General features: G+C 37.6%; 1 protein-coding gene across 1 annotated transcript; it reads right to left on the minus strand.

Annotated features, from left to right (window-relative positions):
* Positions 1 to 9,254: 9,254 nt before the first annotated feature.
* On the minus strand, positions 9,255 to 22,736 carry LOC113593097 (uncharacterized). Its single transcript, XM_053199619.1, has 4 exons — positions 22,593 to 22,736; positions 21,885 to 22,452; positions 17,087 to 17,157; positions 9,255 to 11,572 (listed from the first exon to the last, which is right to left on the minus strand). Exons 1-3 carry the CDS (start codon positions 22,734 to 22,736, stop codon positions 17,096 to 17,098), a joined length of 774 nt encoding a protein of 257 aa, XP_053055594.1. The 3' UTR covers positions 9,255 to 11,572; positions 17,087 to 17,095.
* Positions 22,737 to 24,392: the final 1,656 nt, after the last annotated feature.

Raw genomic sequence — 24,392 nt, forward strand, 5'->3', positions numbered from 1 at the left:
ACTTAGTCTACAATGATTTGGGTTCTTTCGCTTAACACAGTACAGTATAAAAAGTATATAGTACATAATGTGTGTAGGCACTTTTTCTCTCTCTACCAGCCTGTCAGCTGTGCCTTCCCTTTATTGTTTATATACCTCTCTAGAACCTCATCATTGCCCTCAATTTCTTTACTCTTCCGGGACTGGAAATAAGCTAGGCAAGTTTGTTCTAAAATTCTAATAAAGAGATGTTGAATAAAAGCCTAAGTATTGTACCTGTGATGTGAGGAGATAAACTATCATTTATATCATTTTAATAATTTGTTTATCTCTCCATGATTTAGTCCCAGCTATGGAGAGTTATCTTATTACCATCTCTATCCCCAGTGCAAACAGATAGGTAGATAGACAGACCTGATAAACATTTCGAATAAATGAATTTTCAACCTCTTAACCAAATCAAGAGAGCATGAGGCATATGACAGTACAGTCAGATGAAGGCTTGGGACACTTAGATTTTAGGACTAACTCTGTGATGAACTAGTTGTGTGACTTAGGACAAATCATTTGACCTGTCTTGGTTTTACTTTCCTCATTAGTAAAATAAGAGAGTGGACTACACAATATTTCCATATCTTATATGTCATATATTTTAAGATTCTTTATCACCTATTCTGATTACTTATACACTCTTTTTTCTTAAATAATTGAGATTTAAATAATTAAGATTATAAATGAAGTCACCACCAGAGAGGTATTGTGACTGAATACTGATCTATTGGCAAATATTATGGGTCTACTTCTAGTGGAAAGGAGGGTTATAAAGGGTGGTGGCAAGAAGCAAAAGGTTCAGTTTTAAAGCTTTCCATTCTGGCCCAATCCTAGCGTTTTACCTAAAAATCACAGTCTCCGCGGCCAGATGTAACTTGAATGTTAAATTTCACAAGTGTAGGAGGCATGGCAACAGTGACATGTCCTGGGCAGCTGGAGGACAACCTTGTGACGTCTATGGCACAAAACAGGGAAGAATGACAAGAAGGAAAGAATGATACTGCAGACAAACTGTGCCCATCTTACCATTTCACCTCAGAACACTCTGGGAGAGAAAATAGGTAAACCAGTCAAACAGCGAACAAGTGAACCTGCTCAGTTTTTCTACCATAGTGGGTTTATAGGTAGAGCAGATACGGTAATCACACTCACACCAAAAAGTGTGTTAAGCATTTATTCATTGAACATGTATTAAAACAAAAACTGAGTGCATGCGGTACACTTAGCATTGTGCTAAGGCACAAGAAAGACAAAGATTTCTCAGACACACTTCCTACCTGCAAGTGTTCAGACTAGTTAAGGAGAAAAACAAGTAAATAAACCATAAAATGCAACGTAATTATTACTTTAAAGTAAGTATGAGATACCACTTGGGCACAAAGAAGCGGCTAATTTTTTCCAGGAAAGTAATCTTTAATAAGCCAAATGTAAAATAATATAGACAAAATGATGAGGTTGACAGAGAACAACTCCAAGCAGAGGGAACAGCTTGGGCAAAGTCATGGAAGCATGACGCTAAATGCATTCAATTACTGCAATTATTATAGTAGTTGTGGAGTACAAGACTCAAAGAAAGAGACCTGAAAGTAAACTAGGGAGACAGTCACAGAGGGCCTTCGATGTGTGCCAGTATACAGAGGACCTAGACTTTTTAAAGATCATATGGGGAACACTGAAGAATTTCAAGCAAGGTAATAATATGATTAGCAGTGAGGATCGAAAAGAAGGGAATGCTCTGTCAGCCATTCTGTAGTAAGAATCAAAAGGATTTGGTGACTTACTTAAAGGTAAGACAGAGTAGTGGGTAAGGCAAAGAAAAGAGTCCAGAAAGATCCACAGATCACTAATGTTACCATTTCAGTTACAGTGGCTCCATTTAGAAAAACACAGAGAGAAGGTTTAGGGAAAATGCAACAAATATATTTTAGGAAATGTGAAGTCTAAGAGGCCTTTGCTACAGTCAGAAATAATCAGAAATAAACGACTAGAGCTTAGGAGAATGCTACCAACAGGAGACAAAGAGTTGAGAGTCACTGTTCTAATTAAAACAACGTGAAGTACTGAAGTCATCTTGGGAAACAATGAAACATGAAACGAGATGACAGCTGAGAAAAGAATTTTGGAAAACTCAGAAACTTCTCAACTTGTGAGTGTTCAGATTATGAACAAAACCATGAAATGAGCCAAACAAAAACAAAACAAAACAAAACAAAAACACAAAGGGGGCACTGGCTGTCTCTGCTCCCAACAGATGGAGCCAGAATGTACTTGAGGAGATTACCACTTTAGAACAACTCTTAGATACACATTAAACTCCAAAGAGCAGAGCCTCTGAATGGACACCTAAGTGCACACAAATAACGAGAGAAGTAGGATGTAAACTGGGAAAGGGTAGCAAGCGCCATGGGAGCCAAAGGAAGAGAACATTCTTTAAAAAAAAAAAAAGAAAGAAAAGCATACATTCATTCAATAAATGGACAATCTACAAAGTACTAGATTCTAAGCAATAAAACATTCAAAAGTGAACAAAACAGTCCATGTCCTCTAAGGGCTTGCAGGCAAATGTAACAAAAAAATCAAGTAAGATAAAAACTAAACATTTTCCTTTTGGCTTGGCTTCGACAAGACTACAAATGACCTAGAGACATGAGCTCAGGCACTAGACTACAGTGGGTAGACTAATGTAGGAAAAGTGAGGAAGAGGAAACAACAGGTAAAAAAGTTGTCATCAAGAATCTTATCTGGGAACAAGACAGAAATACAGCAGCAGAAAGAGAACATTAAGAGAATAGTTTCCAGATAGGCATGACACTACATCAAGAGACACAGGAACTCCAAGGGTTTACAGTATAAACAATCTGACATAGACACGTACATGTAAGAGAAGAATAACATTTTAAATTGACCCCATAATACGTCCTACATATGCGCCTGTCTCATATAATATTAAAATTATGTGCCAATGCTATTAATTTTGATTAATGATTCTCTTACTACAATTTACTTTAAGTCATGTTGAAAATAAGAAAGCAATCCTGAGGCCAAAGACATTCAATCACCCCCAACGGAATAAGGAAAAAGAATGATACCTTGATGCAGTTTAATATTAAAGATATGCATGGGACCAGTTACCTGTTACAAGGAGATGCATGAAATATTTTAGAACCAGGTTTACTGGTCCCTTCAAGAGACGCTAGAAAGAAGTAAGAAAGTATTGGGGGTGGGGGAGAGAGACAATTGCGTAGTACAAGCAAATTAAATATTTTAAGGACATACTTACTAGAAAAAAGAGTGTGATTTATGTATGTCCAGTTGGCAGAAGTCTGTGCCAGCTTTAGAATCCCAGCAAATCATGTTGGTTCAACATATTTCAAAACAGCATATGACGTGAACTATATCCATACCATGGGGCAAAGAAAGAAGCTCTTATCCACTTCTAGCTAACATATAAAAGGCAAGATGGCAAGTAACAATCCGTGTCTGACCTAACAAAATGGACCTATAGGCACAGTCAACTACATGTATTGGTAAATATTTGCTTAATGAGAGAAAAACAGCCTAATCATCTTGGGATCATCAAGGAACTGCTACCAGAAACGCACAAACTAATTCACTGAACAAGTGGAAAACAATTCCACCATCCCTTCCCAACCCATTCTCATACTACCTTTTTCTTTAAAAAAAAAAAGGTCTTCAAAACAAACTTCAAAAATAACTGAGTATGCCATAAATCTTTAAAAAATAAATAAGATCCTCTAGTAAGGATCTGAAACACATATAAGAACGAATAACCAAAATGAGGAAATGAATTAAGTTTTCTCTTTGAACAAAAGTACTTTTATGCTATGGATCTGGCAAACCTAGAGAGATAGATTTATGTTTCTGCCTCTCCTTCTTTCTCTCCCCAATACCCAAAATTGTATACAAGCCTACTGTTATTTAAGCTAACAGCATACAGCTATAACTCTCCAGTTGGGTACTCAGAGCATGGAAAATTAGGTCACAAGCTTGCCACAGGGACTCCAATCGTCTATCTGGCAAGTTTGTATAACTTCCTCCTCCCTGGGATTCTGTTATACACTGCCCAAAAGGCAAGATAAGGGAAAGGTTATCAGGACTTTCTATAATAGCTACAAAAATATTTGGTCCACATCATGAACAATGTGGGAAAACTCAGGCACTTTTATCCTTCTGAAGTCAACCTACCTATCAGTGCTTTGACAAATAATTATTGAGGGCCTTCTTTGCACAGAAATTTTGTTTTTTAAAGTTCAATGCCAATCATGGCCCAACCCATATGTGCTGACTTACAACTTGAAAGCAATTCTTGATCCTGTTTCCAAACAATTAAGCTCTTTGCAATGCAAATAAAGATGCTTTTTGAAATAGATAGTTAATGAATCTTTCATTCATAGTAGCTAACGAGAAACACAGGAGCCAAACACATTGTGGGGATCATTTCAATGGTGTGTAATTTGAGAGGTGTGTCAGAAAGCACTTTGCTCCACTAAAGAAGGAGTCCACATTTTTCTTTCTTGCAAGTACAATGCAAAGGCAATGTTGCTTCATACGGCCGTCTTAAAGTTACCCACATTCCAAATTCAAGATAAGAAATATTTCCCCATCTCTAAAGATTAACACTTTACAACCAGCCTAAAGTCTTCAGCATGACTTTGTTTTATGAATAATGGCTTCTTCATTCCTAAAAGTTTCCAGGAAAAAAAAAATATTGCATAGTGTCTATAGAAATAACACAAACCATGCTTGTCTGATCTGATCTTAAATTAAGCTTGACAACTGAAAATCTTTCAAAGGGAGTACGGGTATATTACAATTTTTCCCAAAACTGTGCATAAATCTTCCTTTAGTGGAATTATTGTAAAATCAGTCATAATTTTGAAATACTTATAAATTCACATTATCAGTACATGTAAAAATTATAATGCAAAATGTGAATATCTTCACTCTCTTAAGAGTCAGAGAGAAGGAAGGAGGGAGAGAAGGCCAGAAAGGCTTTTATTTCCCATATTTTTGATCATTTACCTAGAATTTGATGCTTACATTTTTAATGCTTCTTTTATTTATTTTTCTTAATGTTTATTTATTTTGAGAGAGACAGAGCACGAGCAGGGAATGGGCAGAGAGAGAGAGGGAGACAGAATCTGAAGCAGGCTCCAGGCTCTGGGCTGTCAACACAGAGCCTAATGTGGAGCTTGAACCCGTGAGCCTTGAAATCATGACCTGAGCCAAAGTCGGTTGCTTAGCCAACTGAGCCACCCAGGCACCCCTTTAATGCTTCTTTTAATTTAGGCCTCTGACATTTGTATATTTAGCAAGGATAGAAAATGCAGCATCTTCATTATTTACTAATATGTCTAGCACTTAATAGGCACTATTTTTTTTAGTATTTCTTTATTGATGTATAAATTCCACTAACTGAAATAGAACTATTTTCTATCAAATAAAGCTGCATATGTCTAAGACTATTATATCAAGAAATTAAATTGGGCTGAATTAAGCCAATGACTCTGCTAATCGTTTAGCCAAACTCCTGACCTCACATAACTATCTCATACATACAGATCACAAGAAGAATTACTGTAGAAAGTTGAGATGGATTAAACAAGCTCCATCACCAATACAACAAACAAAACTCACCCTCACATACAAAGGACAGTTCCATATGCATTTTATTGTATTTGGTATGCACTTGTGTACATATTCCTCTTCTATAATTTTCTTTTAAACGAAATTTAGCCCCACTATTACCCTTCCCAGTGACTGCTATGGTTGACAGCAGTAACAAAATCTTACTGAGAGTAATTAGAGAGGGAGGAATAGGAAGCTGAAATGACCATAGCTAGAAGCTTTTAAAGTTCTTTAAGGAAAAAAAAATGAAAACAAAATAAACACTCTTAGCTGAATTAGTTTCTCTCACCTTAAAAATTAAGCTATGTTCTCAAATCAATCCCTTGCAAAAATCTACGGGCTCTTTCTTGTCTTCCTTGAGTGGAGAGAAAAATTCTTAGGCTTAGATCAGCTACCTAATCTAAAAAGCTTCCCCCCAAATTCATGTCCGCTCTCTCAAGAACATATAACTAGATCAGCCTCCATATACAGTAAGCATTTGTTACACCTACTATCTAAACTCCAATTAATGTCCACACTAACCTAACAGAATCGATGTTAGCTAGAAAGATCTTGCAATAGTAAGAATTTCCATGTTCTGAACCCAAAGCCTTTTCTTCTGCATTTGCATATTTAACATACATTTCTATCATATAATACATTGTTCTTTACAGTATGTATAATCCAAGTTCCCCAAATATAGCTCATGAATGATGGTAAAAATGGCTTACAGGTTCCTCTCTCTGCTTTTGTCACAGCAAACTATTTCTATGAACTATCAGATACCACCACCACTGGTTTTCCCAATCATTTTCCTACTTCATCCATTAGTTTGGAATCTTCTAGTTTCATCATATAAATGCCTTCGAAAAACACAAATATAAAACAAAATATAACTGGTAGCCATTAGGTGCAATGATCCCCTATTCTCAGGTGTTCTCTTCTATCATACAGTAACAGCTCATGAATTCATACCTCAAATGTTGCATTAACTCCTCAGCAGAGAGAGAAAATGGAAATAACTATTAGTAATGGATATAAGTAGAAGGGAGGAGGTGTTGGAAGTGAGATCAAGAGACTTTTATTCCTATTTGAAGACTTCTTAGAAGGCCATGGAGTATTCCAAATAAAATTATGTTTTGTATTATATGATTTCACTTGAGATATATTTGAATTCAAATTCTAAAACTCCCTACACTGTTAAGGGGCTCCTACACAACAAAATGGAAAGAAAGAAAGAAAGAAAGAAAGAAAGAAAGAAAGAAAGAAAGAAAGAGAGAAAGAAAGAAAGGGAGAGAGAGAGAGAGAGAGAGAAAGAAAGGGAGAGAGAAAGACAGAAAGAAAGGGAGAGAGAAAGAAAGAGAGAGAAAGAAAGAAAGGGAGAGAGAAAGAAAGAAAGAAAGAAAGAAAGAAAGAAAGAAAGAAAGGCCAGTAACATATATTCTAATATACAAACAAAAACACAGTGGATCTTTCCTAATTAGTACAAAAACTGGTGTTAAAATGTATTCCAACTCAAGTTAATCAGTATTAATGTGTTCACTCTGGACAGGATTTTGTTATCTTCATAATGAGACTTACTACTTCCAAAATAGTTTACTTACTACAAAATAAGATGAAGGTGATGAGGGCTTCAATCACTTCTTTGTTTCAAACCCTCTAGCAGCCTAAACTTAACCTTCAGTGTCGTAACCCACTATGAATGTCCCTTCATTCAGACTTCACTCTCCGTGACTGAGATCTCACCTGGCAGTTAGGAAAAGCTAGAACAGTAACTAGAAAGACAGCAGTCACGAAACATACACGTTTCAACCTAGTCACCTGAAAATTGAAAAAAGCTGCCAGATACTAAGGCTAGAAGATGGGATAAAACAGGGATGAAGGAAACAAGATGGAGAAGAGGTGTCAAGGGAAAACCCACACTGTCATCTATGTGCTCCAAGATTTTTATGACTATTTTCTTCATGAGACCATGGAAAATAGCAAGACTTAAAATATTTTTTAAAATGGTAAAATATAGCCAACTACGTGAATCTTATAGTAAATGGTGCTGAAACTTTTTGTTTCAATAATCTGGATAAGAAACAAAAAATTTTAAATAATATAGAAAGAAAAGATGAAGCTTTAAACATTTTATTCTGTAATTCTACAAAGAGAGCAAATATACTACTATACAAAAAATACAGAACTGATCCATCACTCCTAAATTTAAATGAAGTTATAATTTTTTATATTATCTTGTTTTCTTATTCTTTATACATTGATATTCAAGCTGGCTATCATAGATTAGTCATTTAAAAATAGAAGAGATGAAGGGGCACTTGGGTGGCTCAGTCGGTTGAGCGTCCAATTTTGGCTCAGGTCATGATCTCACGGGTTGTGAGTTCGAGCCCTGCATCAGGCTCTGTGCTGACAGCTTGGAGCCTGGAGTCTGCTTCGGATTCTGTGTCTCCCTCTCTCTCTCTGCCCCTCCCCTGCTCATGTTCTGTCTCTGTCTCAAAAATAAATAAAACATTTAAAAATAATAATAATTTAAAAAAATAAAAATAGAAGAGATGAGATATTAAGCAAAGCTGTAAATTAATGCAAATCTAGTTAAAATCTTTAGAGGACTAGTTTCCTCAGTAATTAAAAACACCCTCTTTAATACAAATTCTTTAGGCATACATAATAATTCCACACCTTTACATGCATAAGTATCACGTGAATAATGCTATAAGTTTTGGCCCAGTGACTAGATTTTTATCACAGAAAGAATTCCACTGCTTTTAAATTATTCAGAATCTAACAAGGCCCCACAAAAGACCTAATGAAAGAACTACCGGGGCACCTTGGGTGGCTCAGTCAGTTAAGTGTTGGAGCCGATTTCAGCTCAGGTCATTATCTCACCCAGATCAAGCCCCACATAGGGCGCTCTGGACGTGGAGCCTGCTTAATGTTCTCTCCCTCTCCCTTTCTCTCTCTCTCTCTCTCTCTCTCTCTCTCTCAGCGCCTAGGTGGCTCAGTCGGTTGGCATGGCTCAGTTGGTTGAGCACCCTACTTCAGCTCAGGTCATGATCACACAATTTGTGGGTTCAAGCCCCGAGTTGGGCTCTGTGCTGACAGCTCAAGCCTGGAGCCTGCTTCGGATTCTGTGTCTCCTTCCCTCTCTGCCCCTCCCCAGCTCACACTCAGTCTCTCTCTCTCTCAAAAATAAACATTAAAAAAAAAAAAAAAGATTTTCTCTCTCTCTCTCTTCCTCCCCCTCTGCCCCTCCCCTACTCGTGCATGCATGTGCTTTCTCACACTCTCTCAAAAAAAAAAAAAAAAAATTAAATTAAAAATTGCATATAGTAAGGTTACCTTTTAAAAATAAATAAATAAACTACCAATAAAATTAATATTTTATCTTGACAAAAATGATTCAGAGATGCAAAAACATAATAATAACACTAGTTGTAGTATACGTGCTGAAATAGATTATACATCACAAGTTTTAATAATGAAAATAAACATGTTAAAATAAGAAAGACAACTCAATCTGAAGATAGGATTTCTACTTAACATTTTTTTTCTACATTAAAGAGTAATATTTTTAAATTTTGATATACAGTTGGTTATAAAACAGGTAAAGTTTTGAAAACACACTGAAAAGGGAAATTGTAAATTACACACAGGCATACAAACACAAGCTGAGCATGGTATTAAGGCGGGGGGGTGGGGGTGAGGAATCTATACATAGATAAAGTAACGTTCTATTTTCTTTCACTTATCAAAGTTAAATGTAGCTTCTCTATCATCACAAGTATATCTTTCTTCAAATTTAAAAGTCAACATACTTAAAATCACCTTATTTTATGTTCATGTCTTACAAGTACCATTAACTTCAAATGTCAAAACTATTACAGAAAATTAAACAAACTGTATTCAACGTCTTTTCAAAGTGACAGATTTCACTTTTCTTTGTGGATTGGTTTTGCTGCTTGCACTTTTTAAAATATTTTATTTTCAGGGTGCCTCAGTGGCTCAGTTAGACGTCCAACTTCAGCTCAGGTCATGATCCCATGATTTGTGAGTTGGGAGCCCCATGTTGGGCTCTGTGCTGACAGCTCAGAGCCTGGAGCCTGATTCAGATTCTGTCTGTCTGTCTGTCTCTCTCTCTCTCTCTCTCTCAAAATATAAATAAACATTAAAAAAAATTAATAAAAAATAAAACATTTTATTTTCTAGTGAAAAACAAAAACAATTATAATATCACAAAACATTACAAAAACAAGAATCATCAATAAAAAAACCCCCACAGTGTTTAATAATCACAAACATTGTATTTCAGACACTGGAAACATACTATCGTTGCAGTAAGCCAATAAATATATCAATAATATACATGTATTTCTAGAATAAGGACTAATATTCTAATGGTGATATTCTAATAGAAACGTAACATTTTAATGGTGTTGATAAGACTTTCTAAATAAAATGAAGTTTATATCAATAGTCTTTAATAATGGACTTTGGGGGCATCTGGGTGGCTCAGTCAGTTAAGCACTGACTTCCTCTTAGGTCACAATCTCCCTGGTCCGTGAATTTCAGCCCCCCATTCCCATTCCCCAACTCTCCGCATTGGGCTCTCTACTGTCAGCACAGAGCCTGCTTTGGATCCTCTGTCTCCCTCTCTCTCTGTCCCTCCCTCACGCGTGTGCTCTCTTTCTCTCTCTCAAAAATAAACATTTTTTAAGAAATGGACTTTAAAAATGTTTTTCTCTCCTTTTGTTTTTTAGTTTTTTGGTTATTGTTGAAGAATAGTTGATATACAATATTACATTAGTTTCACGTATACAACATAGCCAACATTTATGTACATTATGAAACAATTAACCACAATAAGTCTAATTACCATCTATCACCATATACAGTTATTACAATATTTTTGGCTATATTCCCTATGCTGTACTTTATATCCTCATGACTTATTTTATAACTGAAAGTTTATACCTCTTAATCCCCTTCACTTATTTTGCCCCCCCCCCATCACCCTCCACTCTGGCAACCACCAATTTGTTCTCTGTATTTATGACTCTGTTTCTGATTTGTTTTGTTTGTTCACTTGATTTTTAGATTCCACATATAAGGGAAAGCATACAGTATTTGTATTTCCCTGTCTGGTTTCTATCACTTAGTATAATACCCTTTAGGTCTATCTATGATGTTGCAAATGGCAGGATTTCATTCTTTTTATGGCTCAGTAATATTCCATTGTATTTATATACCATATCTTCTTTATTCACTCATCTACTGATGGACACTTAGGTTGCTTCCATATTTTGGCTACTGTAAACAATGCTGCAATGAACATACAAGTACATATATCTTTTTGAATTCATATTTTCATTTTCTTCAAATTAACACCCAAAAGTAGAATTACTGAATCATACGGTATTTCTATTTTTAATTTTTTTAGAAAGCTCCATACTGTTTTCCATAGTGGCTGCACCAATTTACATTCCTTCCAAGAGTGCACAAGGATTCCCTGTTCTCCACATCCTCACAAACACTTATTATTTCTTGTCTTTTTGATAACAGCCATTCTGATTGGTATGATGTGATACCTCATTGTGATTTTCATTTGCATTTCCCTGATAATTAGTGATGTTGAGCATCATTTCATGTCTGTTAGCCATTTGTACGTCTTTGGAAAAATGTCTATTCAGGTCCTCTGCCCTTTATTTACTTGGATTGTTTGGGGTTTTTTGGTGTTAAGTTGTATTAAGTTCTTTATATTCTTGGATATTAACCTCTTATCGAATATATCATTTGCAAATATCTTATTCCATTCAGTAGGTTGCCTTTTCATTTTGTTGGTTTCCTTTGCTATGCAAAAGCTTTCTAGTTCAATGTAATCCCACTTGTTTCTTTTTGCTTTTGCTGCCCTTGCCTGAGGAGACAAATCCAAAAAAAAAAAATATTGTAAGACTGATGTCTAAGAGCTTACTACTTATGTTCTCTTTTAGGAGTTTTATAGTTTCAGGTCTTACATTTAGGTCTTTTTAGTCCATTTTAAGTCTATCTTTGCAAATGGTAAAAGAAAGTGGTCCAGTTTCACTCTTTTCATGCAGCTATCCAGTTTTCCCAACACTATTTATTGAAAAGACTGTCATTTCCCCATTGTACCTTCTTGCCTCCCTTGTTGTAAATCAACTGACCATATGAATGTGGGTTAATTCCGGGCTGTCTATTCTATTCCATTCACCTATGTGTCCATTTTTGTGCCAATATCATACTGTTTTGAATACTAGCTTTGCAGTACAGTTTGAAAGTATGATACCTTCAGTTTTATTCTTCTTTTTCAAGATTGCTTTGACCATTTGGGGTCTTTTGTGGCTCCATACAAACTTTAAGATTATTTCTTCTAGTTCTGTGAAAAATGCTATTTTTCAATAGGGATTGCACTGAATCTAAAAATTGCTTTGAGTGGTATGGACACTTTAATAATATTAACTCTTCCAATCCATGAATATAGAATATCTTTCCATCTGTTTTCTTTAACTTCTTTCATCAATGTTTTGTTGTTTTCAGTATACAAGTCTTTCACCTCCTTAGTTAACTTTATTACTAAGTAATAAACTATTGCTACTGTAAATTCAATTTTTTTTCTAATTTCCTTTTCAGATGGCTTGTTGTTAGTATATGAAAACAGGACAGATTTTTGTTTGTTGATTTTGTATTCTGAAATTTTACTGAATTCATTTATTCTAACCGTTTTCTATGGAGTCTTTGAGGTTTTCCATATATAGTAACATGTTACCTGCATACAGTGACAGTTTTACTTCTTCCTTTCCAATTTGTATGCCTTTTATTTCTTTTTCTTATCTGACTTCTGTGGCTAGGACTTCCAATACCATGCTGAATAATAGTAGTTAAAATAGGCAACCTTCTCTTTTTCCTGATCTTAGAAGAAACACTTTCAATTTTTCACAGTTGAGTATCATGTTGGTTGTGTGTCTGTCATATATGGCCTTTATTAGGTTGTGATATATTCCCCCTATGCCACTTTGCTGAGAGTCTTTATCATAAATGAATGTGAATTTTGTCAAATGCTTTTTCTGCATCTATGGAGTTGATCATATAATTCTTACTCTTCATTTTGTTAATATGGTGTATCATGTTAAATTGAAGATACTGAAATATCTTTGCATCCCTAGACTAAATCCCACTTTATCCTGGGGTAGGAATCTTTTAATGTATTATTGAATTCGGTTTGCTAAGATTTTGTTGATGATTTCCGCATTTATGTTCATCAAGGATACTGATTTGTAATTTTCTTTTTTTGTGGTGTCTTTATCTGGTTTCGGTACCAGGCTAATGCTAAACTTAGAGAATGTATTTGGAAACATTTCTTCCTCTTCAATTTTTTGGAATAGTTTGAGAAGTATAGGTATTAACTCTTCTTTAAATGTTTGGTAAAATGCAACTGTGAAATAGTCTGGTGACTATTGCCCCTCTCTTGACTTTTACCCCTCTCTTTAAATATAAACTTCTCGGGGCGCCTGGGTGTCTCAGTCGGTTAAGCGTCCGACTTCAGCTCAGGTCACGATCTCGCAGTCCAGGAGTTCGAGCCCTGCGTCGGGCTCTGGGCTGATGGCTCAGAGCCTGGAGCCTGCTTCTGATTCTGCGTCTCCCTCTCTCTCTGACCCTCCCCCGTTCATGCTCTGTCTCTCTCTGTCTCAAAAATAAATAAAACGTTAAAAAAAATTTTTTTTAAATAAATATAAACTTCTCTTCCCTCTATTGATGTTCACTTTTTTCTATTTGGTCTTTCCTTTTTTTTTTTTCTCCCATATATTAAAAATGAACTGTAACCTCCTATCAAGCACATAACTCGTTCACTTAAATTATTTTAGCACATTCACTTAAATTATTAATTTAGAACATATTATGTTCAGGTTCTGCTCAGAAACTGTTCATGGCTCTTAGAATTATGGATTGGCTCAAATAGCACTAGATGGTGCCTTTATGGGATGTTACATTCTAATGTTGCTACGCTACTAAATATATGCATGGTTTTAGACAGAAGCTCTTATTTCACTTAAAAACACACAAGCCTCTTTCTTAATAAAATCACTTGAGTGTCACAGGACTGGGTTAAACACACACACACACACACACACACACACACACACACACAAGAATTTATCTACCACATAAAGGACTATATTTAAAAAGTCCTATGATTAGAAGAGGAGATTCATGCAATTCTTAAAACAGGTTTGGTATCTTTATCCTCTCCTACTATGATGCAGTAAATACTCTATTGTACTGTTACTTACAAAAATGAAAAATAACTGGTTATTCAGTTCTTTCTAATATCCCTGTAGGCTCTGTGAGAATGTACAGAATTTCCCATGACTCCCATCATGTCCACCCATTCTGCACATCAAACATATTCATCTTTCTGTCTGGAATGCCCTAGAGTCCCACCTCATATTCTTATTCTTGGCCTCAAAAATTCATCCTATAAAACTCAAATGTCACATTCTCCAATAGAGATTTTTCTGATTCCTCGGCCACAGTAAGCCTCTCCTTTTGTCTATATGAAGAGATATAAATTTTTTTTTCATTTAACCTACCCCCAACAATCATGTCAAATAAGTACTATTATCATTTTCACTTCCTAGATAAGAAAATTGAGGCAGATAAGGTCTCTCTGATTTCAAAGTCCACTGCTTGCTTGCTTATTTATTTAATATATATATCTCATTAGTTCCACACTCTACTGAAATGGTTGTCTCCATTCTCTGGGTTTCCTGAAGACAGAAGGTAGAGATCCTGTCTCATTCATCTTTGTATTCCCAGTGTCTGGCACAGCACAGATACTCAACAAATGCTCAATAAATGATGAATGAATAAATGAAATGTAATAATGTTCATCTTCCTCTGGGAGGAAAACTCAATCCCTTCTAACTGTTCTTCTGCAAGAAGTATGACAGTAAGTGCTAATTTCATTCAGCAAACATTTTGTGAGTATCTATTCTATGTGATATGCTGTGCTTAAAGATAATTGAGTTTAGAGGCACCGGGTGGTTCAACTGGTTAAATGTCGGACTTCAGCTCAGGTCATGATCTCATGGTTCGTGGGTTCAAGCCCCGAGTTGGGCTCTGTGCAGACAGTTCAGAGCCTGGAGCCTGCTTTGGATTCTGTGTCACTCTGTCTCTCTGCCCTACCCCACTCAACAGTCTGTCTGTCTCTCTCTCTCTCTCTCAAAAATAAATAAATGTTAAAAAAAAAAAAAAAAGATAATTGAGTTTAGTTTCCTGCCCTCAAGAAACTTGCAATTCAGTGGGGAAAAGGTATAAACAATTAGCCAATTCTACAATTACATGTCTTATTTTTCCCAACTCCCACAAGTTCTTCTCTTTAAAGGAACCTCCTTCTTTATAAACGTTTCAATGACTCACATCTCTGGGTCAGGAAGATGCAAATCAGTCAACAGAAAAAATTTTTAAAGAATCTCCATGTATCTCAAAAACACAATTTTTGAACCATTCGAATTTAGCTCAGTTGTCATTTAAGTAGTGCACAGTTTTAAAGAAAAGAATAAAGGCAAGGACACCCTGATACTATCCTTGCACTTTTTCTTTTATGAGAGACCACGTGGCCAACTGGAAAGTTTTAGAGTCAGAAAGATCAAAGTTCTCATCCCAACTCTGTCCCTTTCTCCCCACACGGACCACAGACAAGTCACTTTATCTTTCTGAGCATATTTCTTACCTGTAATACGGAAATAAGGAGATCTGCCTTAAAGACCTCTTATAAGAGTTTTAAAAGATAATGTATAACACCTGCCACACCAAAGCTGCTACTTTTACTGTGTCAGATCTCACTAGATGCTTTTTGAAAACTAATTAATGGTTCTATCTATAGCGTAACAATACAAGTATTTCTGGCCCCACCCATTATCAATAACACAAGTGTTTACCAAAAGAAAGGTACTTGAAAAAACTATTTGTGGCAAGGAGAGAGGTAGGAGATAAGATTCAACACCATACAGTTAAGTCTCAAATTTCTAGATGGCACATACATCATCTGCCTCTTCTCACCACACACCTTGTAAATCACGTCTTTCAGACACTCTTTGTGAAAAAGAAAACCTTACTAATTATTTCTTACAGTTCTAAAAGATCTAAAAGAACTGAGAGATATTACTCTGTATTAACAATTCCATTTTTCACAAAGAAGCTCTTAGTAAGGAAGAGAGAAAAATGTACAACCTCCAGGAACCAATCTCAATGCATAGTCTGTGTATTACTACATTTTAGTTTACAAGCCATTTCTCAACTGTTTCTTTTAAGCAATTTTGCAGAGTGTATTTTTAAAAATCAAATAAAAACAGTCTCCTGTCAATCCTAAACCTAATTTATAATCTACTTGACTTAAAAAGCTCATTTACATGATACTGATACAACTGAAAGTCCATGGGCAAAAAAAGTGAATCTAGACACAGACCTCACACCTTTCACAAAAATAAACTCAGAATGGATCATAGACCTAAACATGTAAAACTATAAAACTTCTGGAAAAAATAAAAGGATAAAATCCAGGTGGCCTTGAGTCTGACAATGAGTTTTTAAATACGACACCTAAGGCTATCCATGAAATTGATAAGTTGGCCTTTATTAAAATTAAAAACATTTGTTCTCAAAAGACACTGTTAAGAGAATAAAAAGGCAAGCCAGACTAGAAGAAAATATCTGCAAAATACATATCTAATAAAGCACCTGTATCAAAAAGAGATAAAGAATTCTTAAAACTTAACAATAAGAAAACAGATGAGTTAAAAAATGGTCAAAAGTGGGGCGCCTGAGCAGCTCAGTCGATTAAGCATCCAACTTCGGTCAGGTCATGATCTCGCGGGTTGTGAGTTCCAGCCCCAGGTCAGGCTCTGTGCTGACAGCTCAGAGCCTGGAGCCTGCTTCAGATTCTGTGTCTCCTCTCTCTCTCTGCCCTTCTCCCACTAGTGCCCGCGCACGCGCGCTCGCTCTCTCTCTCTCTCTGTCTCAAAAATAAACATTAAAAAATTTATAAAAAATAGTCAAAAGTTCAGAACAAATATCTCACCAAAGAAAATATACAGAAGACAACAGCATATAAAAAGATCCTTAACATTAAATGTCATTAGGAATGACAAATTAAAGCAACAATGGGATGTTACGACACCTATTAAAATCCATAAAATCCAAAAAACTAACAATATCAAAAATTGACAAGGAGAAAAAGCAACAGAAGCAAGCATTAATTGCTGATGGAAATGCAAAATGGTATAGCCACTCAGGCAATATCTTACAAAGCTAACAATAATCTTATATGATCCAGCAATCATGTTCCTAGGTATCTACCCAAATGTTCTGAAATCTTGTGTCTACACAAAAAGTTGCCCATGAATATTCTTACCAGCTTTGTTCAGAGTTGCCAAAAACTGGAAGCATCCAAGATGTCCGTCAATAAATGAATAGATACAAAAACTGTGAAAACATCCATACAATGCAATATTATTAAGTGATAAAAAGAAATGAACTCAAATCACAAGAAAACATAAATGAACCTTAAATGCATATTGATAAGTGAAAGAAAGCAGTCTGACAAGGCTCTATGATTCCAATTGGAAAAGGCAAAACTATAGAGACAAAAAAAAAAAAATCAGTTGTTGTCAGGGGGAGGGAGTTAAGGGAGTGATAAATGAGGCACAGGATTTTTTTTAATGTATGATATTTTGATTCTATAATGATGGAGACTTGAAATTATGCATTTGTCAAAACCCAGAGAACTTTATAGGATGAAGAATGAACTTTAATGTATGCAAACTTTTAAAAAGTCATTTAGAAGGAAGGGAGGATCCCAGGATGGACTGGAGATTTAACAAAAGGGTCTGACCCTATTATAAAGGCATGCAACTACCTCATATTAAGTAGGACAGGAGAAAAAGGAGTAGAATCTGTAAACTAAAAGCAAAAGAAGCAGCATGAGAGCACTGTACTCTAGTTGATAAAGTTGTTTCCCTCTCTCTGTAAAGAGAATAGAAGTTAACAATTTCAATACTGCTATACATATGTTATAGGATTGAACAATTAAATAAATGGATGGCAGATGGTGGGATCCAGGTTACTTCTCACAGTTAGAGTAAGTTTACGGATAAGCAAGTAGAGGAGAACAGAAGAACACAAGTGGAGATGGGGTAGGCAGAGCCACAGACATCCATACAAACTCATATTTTGCTTAATATGAATACATAGGATTACATAGAGAAATTGTATAGATATGTGTATATACATAGGTTGGTTTACATGCATATATTTCCTGCTCTGTAGATGAGAAACTCTAGAGGCAATGACACCCCAGTAACAATAAAAACCAAACACCCAAATCCTGGCTTCTAATACTATTTTCCCAAGGAAATGAAACAGATTCTTTCTGGCTGATTCTAAGACTGTAACAGGAAATGGAAATATAAAAGATGAGCCTGGAGCATCTTTTAATGCCAGAAAGTAAGAAAATGATCTTTAAGTTTATTTATTTATTTTGAGAGAGAGAGTGTGTGTATGTGTGTGGGGAGGAAGGGGGTTGGGGAGATAAAACGTGAGTGGGGGAGGGGCAGAGAGAGACCGAGAGAGAGAGAATCCCAAGCAGGCTCGGAGATAACAGTGTGGAACCCAATGCAAGGCACAAATTCAAGAACCGTGAGATCACGACCTGACCGGAAATCAAGAGCTGTATGTTTAATGGACTGAGCCACCCGGGTGCCCCACCTCACAATAATGGAGATATGTCAAAGGAACACAGAGCCAACTAAACGAGCTCCCAATGACGAAAGCTGAAACAATGTGAGCAACAAAATACAGTAGTACTGAATTACAACCCAAAGTATAAAATGAATATCCATGAGTACAGGCCAATGTAAGTAAATGATTGAGTAAATACATAAATGCAGAGAAAAGAAAAATCCGCCATGCAGAATTCTAAATAAATTATACAGATACCCCACCCTCAAGGAGGAGAAGTAAAACTCTCCACTCCTTAAGTGTGGGCTGTGCACAGTGACTTCCTTCTAAAAGTACAGCATGGAAAGAAGAGTAACTTTTCATTGCAGAAACCTAGCAAACACTAACTCAGCCAGGTGATCAACATCAAAATCAACAGTGATAAGTCCGCGTGATAGGATGCACCCTTTATATGATGTAACAGAAATAGCATTTTACCTCTGTGATCTTCCTTCCAGAAACCTAAAACCCCAGTCTGATCATGAGAACAAAGTCAGACTAATTCCAAAAGAAGGGCATTCTACAAAACACCAAACCAATATTCCTCACAACTGTGAAGGTCATTAAAAACAAGAGAAGTCTAACTGTCATAGCCAAAAAGGGGCCTAAGGAAACATGACAACTAAGTGTAATATGGTATCCTGAAACAGAAAAAGGACATCAGATAAATACTGAGGAAATCTAAGTTAAGTATGAACTTCAGTTAGTAATAATGTACCAACACTGGTTCATTAATTATAGCAAATACTAATGTAAGATGTAATCAGACATGAAATTGAGTAACAGTGCATATAAGTCACTATACTATCTTTATACTTTTTCTGTAAATCTAAAACTAATCTAAAAATAATATATATATGTATATATATTTAAATACCATCTAAGAATGTATCTAAAAAACACTGGAGAGGTTGTAGTGCAGTAGTGAAAAACTTCACACCTTCCCTGCATACATTAAAGTTACAATGTTTACAACCATTTTGTTACAGAATTTTTCTTAGGAAAATATTTTCAATCACTAACAGCTGCAAACAATTTCATGCAGTAATTCCCAGTAGGGATGTACTATAGCTGAAGTACTTTAACCAAAATTCCACTTTTCCCTTATATACCATTGCAGATGTCGGAAAGTTTGTAACCTATCATTAACTTATGTTCTGTGATGATCCAAATAACTACCAAATACGTTTAATACAACTCAGAAAAGGTAACCTAAATTTTATATAAATTAAGTCAGTGGTAAAAATACTCATCCAACAAAACCTCAAGCATCTAAAGAGAGACCTCGAGAAAAAACTATCATCTTTTATTGTGGATAATATATTTTCTTATATAAACCATGGTTCAAGGGAACTGTTGCAGAATTAAAATAGGTAAATGAAAATAACAGGAGAGTCAGGAGAAAAATAAAAGGTAGCGGTGAACATCTTTGCAGCATAGCGTAAGAAAAGCCAGGGTTTAGGATCTGAAGTGTAGCAAATAAAAACTGAAGGCAAAGGGAGCCTATGTTATAGCACAGAAAAGGCCCAATTAACTGAAAACAGGAAAAATTAAAAATAAAACAAAATGAAATCTCTTCATTCTATCAGAAACAAGCAAGGTGTTCAAAATTAGACTCCTAGAGAGAGCAAACCAGAATAAACCACGTTGAAGAATCACCATAAATACAACTTACTCTCCCACCATTAATAAAAGGCTGAAAATTACCATATAATGATGTCCAATGACACTGGAAAGTGGGAAGAAAAAATATTACAAAAAGAATGTACCAAATATCGTGAACAGTGGTTATTGCAGAATACTGGAATTAAAAGTAACTTTTCTTTTTTTTCCTGCTGTGAAGTGAATGACTTGTGGAATTTTAAAAAGTCTTAATCTATGAATTGTGCACTAAAGGCATTTATACAATGTTATTACATTTGTGATGCACTCTACCCTTTAATGGCAATTCCATAAAGTGCATTATTTTTCTCACTGTAAGTCAAAGTGTGAGCCGATGACCCAATTTTTTTCACAGTAGCAACTTAAGAACTATAACTTAACTATTATAACTATAATCTATCCAAAAAACTCCAGTTCCAAATAGAAAATCTATAGTAGGTGAGAGAGGATGATATTGACTTTAATTTCAATGACCACTTGATCTACATTTAGTGCACACTTTCCAAAACCCAAGTCGTTGTAGAATGGTATCCTCTCAGTGGAAATAAAATAGAAGCAACACTCAACACAGCTACTTTGGTATTATGTGTGTTATGTCCATATATATATATGGACACACACACACACACACACGTACACACACACACACACACATATATGGACATACACACACACGGTCTTCTGGGAATCCTAATTCTCCTATCTCCCAAAAGAATAACAATGTCAAAAACAAACTATTCGCATGCATCTGAAACCAGGTTGTTCCTGAACTCTTAAGACAGTAGCTATTTCTCTCATTATGAGACCAAACCTGAAACCTTCAAAAGAAAAGCAGTAATACATTTCACTGGAATGTAATTTGTAAAGGAGAATTCCAATTCCTAATGCTCCACCACTCGAGACATCGATGGATTTCAAATCCTAACACCACAGCGTCCTACCCACAAGGAGATTCCAGCAGTACTCTGGGTTCTACGGGAAAAGAAGCATTTGAGAAACAATGCGAAGGAAGAGAACAATCCGTGCAAAGATTTTTGCATTCAGATGGTCCTTGGAAGGAAAGCAGAAGGGTGACCAGAGGAGAAGCGAGCCGGATCTTCATACGTGGTGAAATCCACTCCAAAGGCATTAACTGACAAAGACACCAGAAAGGCTATCTTTCAAAAGTAAAATTGTGAGTAGAGCGGAAGAAACTAAGAACGGAAAGTCAACAGGAAGGAATCAGGAAAGACAACTATTCAAAAACAATGAGCTATCTTAATTTGAAGGGGTAAGCGATGGTGGGACCCTGTCCCAAACTGTCAATTTGAAAAGACACCCTCCATGTGAGGGTGGGGAGGGTAGCTCTCGAAACCCCAAGCCTAAAACAGGCCGTGAGAACACCCGTTGTGTAGTCGCCCCACGGACAAGACAAGCGCAGGTGTATGTGCGGAAGCTCAGGTTACCAGGAACTACTGAATCTTCCCTGCCCACCCGTCCCGGAGCCCCGGGCTCGGCGGGCGGCGCGGGTCGACGGGGCGGCCGAAGGTCGGCACGGGCTCCGCGGCGCACCACCACCGGGCGCACCACGACCGGGCGCACGGACGCGCTCCGGTAGCAGCGCCCTGGCACACCTGGCTCCCAACACCAGTTGAAAGCAGTCAAAGTCAATGAAAGCGGACGCGGCGCCTGGCACCGCTCCATGCAAGCACACAAAGGCGGGTTTTTAAAATCGAGGCTGAGTCCAAAACCCTCGACCCCCGGCCGGCGCCTTTCGCCCGACGGTCTCTTACCTCGGATCCGCCCTCGGGGCCGTGGCTTTCCCCGGAGACGCTTAGAGCCCGGACGAGGCAGGAGGCGGCCAGGAGAAAGCCCCCGTCCTGGACCACGCCCTTCCAATCCTCCGCGAGCCGCCAAGCCGCCGTCTGCGCCCGGCAGAAGAGGAACGATCTCCCGGGCGAGCACAGCGCCCGCCTCGCGCTGGGCAAGACCGCCGCGCCCGCCGCCGCCTGTGAAGTCTGGAGCTGCCCGCCCGCTCACCCGCTCGCCGCCAAAGCCAGACGCGCGCCGCGCATGCCCAGTACCCCTGCGAGGAGTGAGCGAGAGCGCGCTTGCGAGTGCGCGCCTCGCGCTGCCGGAGCGAACTCCACTCTCCGGGTCTTGCCGGCAGCCGAGCCGCGGAGTATCTGGTCGACCCCGGCGCTGGAGGCGAACTGGGCGGTGGGGGCGGTGGGGTCGGGTGGGCGGGAGAGGGGCGGAAGAAAAGAAGGCGAGAGGCCGCGCTAAGTTATCTAGGCCATCAACGTCGGACCAGGGTTCCCAGCTGCAAACAGGTTTCGAGAAGTGCCCTAGCAGGACCGACTAGCAGCTGGGAGACGCGGGAAGGGGAACCGAGCGTGTGGAGAGGTTCCCCTCCCGGCGAGGGTTGATGCCCCCGGCCATGGGAGTTCCCATCTACATCGCCCCGGGTCCTGGTGCACAACTGCTGGCCACTATCCTACGGGCAGTAAGCCCGCCGCGCCCAAAGCCCCGCGAACCTTTGTCTTCCTTCTTGCGGCCCTCCCACCCATTTTCCCCCTTTTGTCGCTCTCCTCTTGTTTTGTCTCAATTCGTGCCATCAACTGGTGGCACCCAAGGGCCTTCATTTGGTCCTTAGCTCCAGCCAGCAAGCCCAGACTCGCTTCGCTAGCCTGCCTTGGATCCCATTCTTAACGTAGCCCTTGCCAAGAGCCTGATGTGGTTTGAAGTGGTGGAGACTTTCCTGAATGCCTCTTGTAACTTAACCAACCCTCGTGATTGGTGCCTCCTCCATGAGCAGCTCACGGAGCCACTCAATGAGAAGCTCTTTAGTCTTCTAGTTTATTTTTCCTTACTCTTGAAACACTCATTTGTCATAGCTACGCCCCCTTCCTGTTCTAACCTCTTTAAAGGCAATTGACTCTCAGAAATCAACGAGGATTGGATAAAAGAGAACCTGCTTGCTTTGTGGAGCAAGGGAAAAGACAGCGCAGTCAGGGGAAAGCAACGTTTCACACCAAGGTGGTGATCAAAACCATTATGCTGAAAGTTCAAATGTATCTTAAGTCCAGTCCCCTATCCTAAATGAAAATCCTCTCTTCATATTTCCACCATACCATCATCCACTTAAAGTTTCACAATGTTTTGAATCTTTATTTTTATCAATATTATGTATAATCATGATTATTGAGTTTTTACATATGCCAGGAACTAAGCAATTTTTATGTATTATTTCTAATCCTTAAAACGAGATAGGCCTTACTATCCCCATTCAATAGGAAAATAAAGCTCAAAAGTATTTCTTTTGCCAAAGCCAGTTTTGATGCTAGAATGAAAATCCAGATCTGCTTAACAGACAGGTCTTTAACGTTTGATTCTGAACATCAATTCAACTTCCCTTAACTTACACCACAGACGCTCATTCTGACCCCTAGGAATTAACTAATCTCATTCTTCATAGACATTGCAAGTCTTGAAATATTTGAAGCAAACCTCTAAGTAGCTGTCAGAATATCTAATATTTTTCCATTCCTCAAAATTTGTAGATCCTTTCATTATTTGTCAAGTGGAATGGTGAACTCTCATAACCACACTCTTTACCCTGCTTTGAATATCCTTTGACTTTTCCTTTTCCTTTTCAAATGTGCACTCAAGACAACACAACAGGGGTGCCTGTATGGCTCAGTTGGTTACGTGTAGGACTCTTGGTTTTGGACCAGGTCATGATCTCACCGTTAGTGATTTCAAGCCCCACCTGGCATCAGGCTCTGAGCTGACAGCACAGAGCCTGCTTGGGATGCTCTCTCTCCCTTTCTCTCTGCTCCTCCCCTGCTCACTTGCACACGCTCTCTCTCTCTGTCTCTCTCTCTCTCTCTCTCTCTCTCAAAATAAACAAATAAACTTTAAAAAGAGAGAGAGAACACAACATTCAAATACTGTGAGCCAAGAACTTTGTCACAAAGTGATCAGCAGTCCCTTTGACCCAAGCATACCTACCCTGTCAATAAGATATCCCAAACTTGAGTAAGGTTTTTCTTTTAGCAAATGTATTTTACCTAGGGTTGAATAAAACATCCAAGTCTATTTTATATGGAGTAAATTAAACCATACTTACCACATTACATAGTCTATACTTCTATAATTGTATATGCTTAAACCCAATTTTTGCCTTTAATCCATATTAAACTTCATCTTGTTTGTTTTAAGACATAATTTCAGATTTAAAAATCTTATTAGTGATCACTTTTAACTTACAGTATCTGTAAAGTTAATGAACATGGCTT

Source organism: Acinonyx jubatus, chromosome B4 (assembly GCF_027475565.1).
Source record: "Acinonyx jubatus isolate Ajub_Pintada_27869175 chromosome B4, VMU_Ajub_asm_v1.0, whole genome shotgun sequence".
NCBI lineage: Eukaryota > Metazoa > Chordata > Mammalia > Carnivora > Felidae > Acinonyx > Acinonyx jubatus.

Bases quoted from the DNA above. Each gene is read 5' to 3' on its own strand.
- LOC113593097 (XM_053199619.1), bottom strand. From the start codon at position 22,736: ATGAAGGCCCTTGGGTGCCACCAGTTGATGGCACGAATTGAGACAAAA. The intron at 22,453-22,592 runs GTAGGATAGTGG...CCCAGCTGCTAG, and splicing joins GCGCGGCGGGCTTACTGCCC to TCGGTCCTGCTAGGGCACTT. The intron at 17,158-21,884 runs GTAAGAGACCGT...ATGTTTTCACAG, and splicing joins GCCCCGAGGGCGGATCCGAG to TTTTTGTATCTATTCATTTA.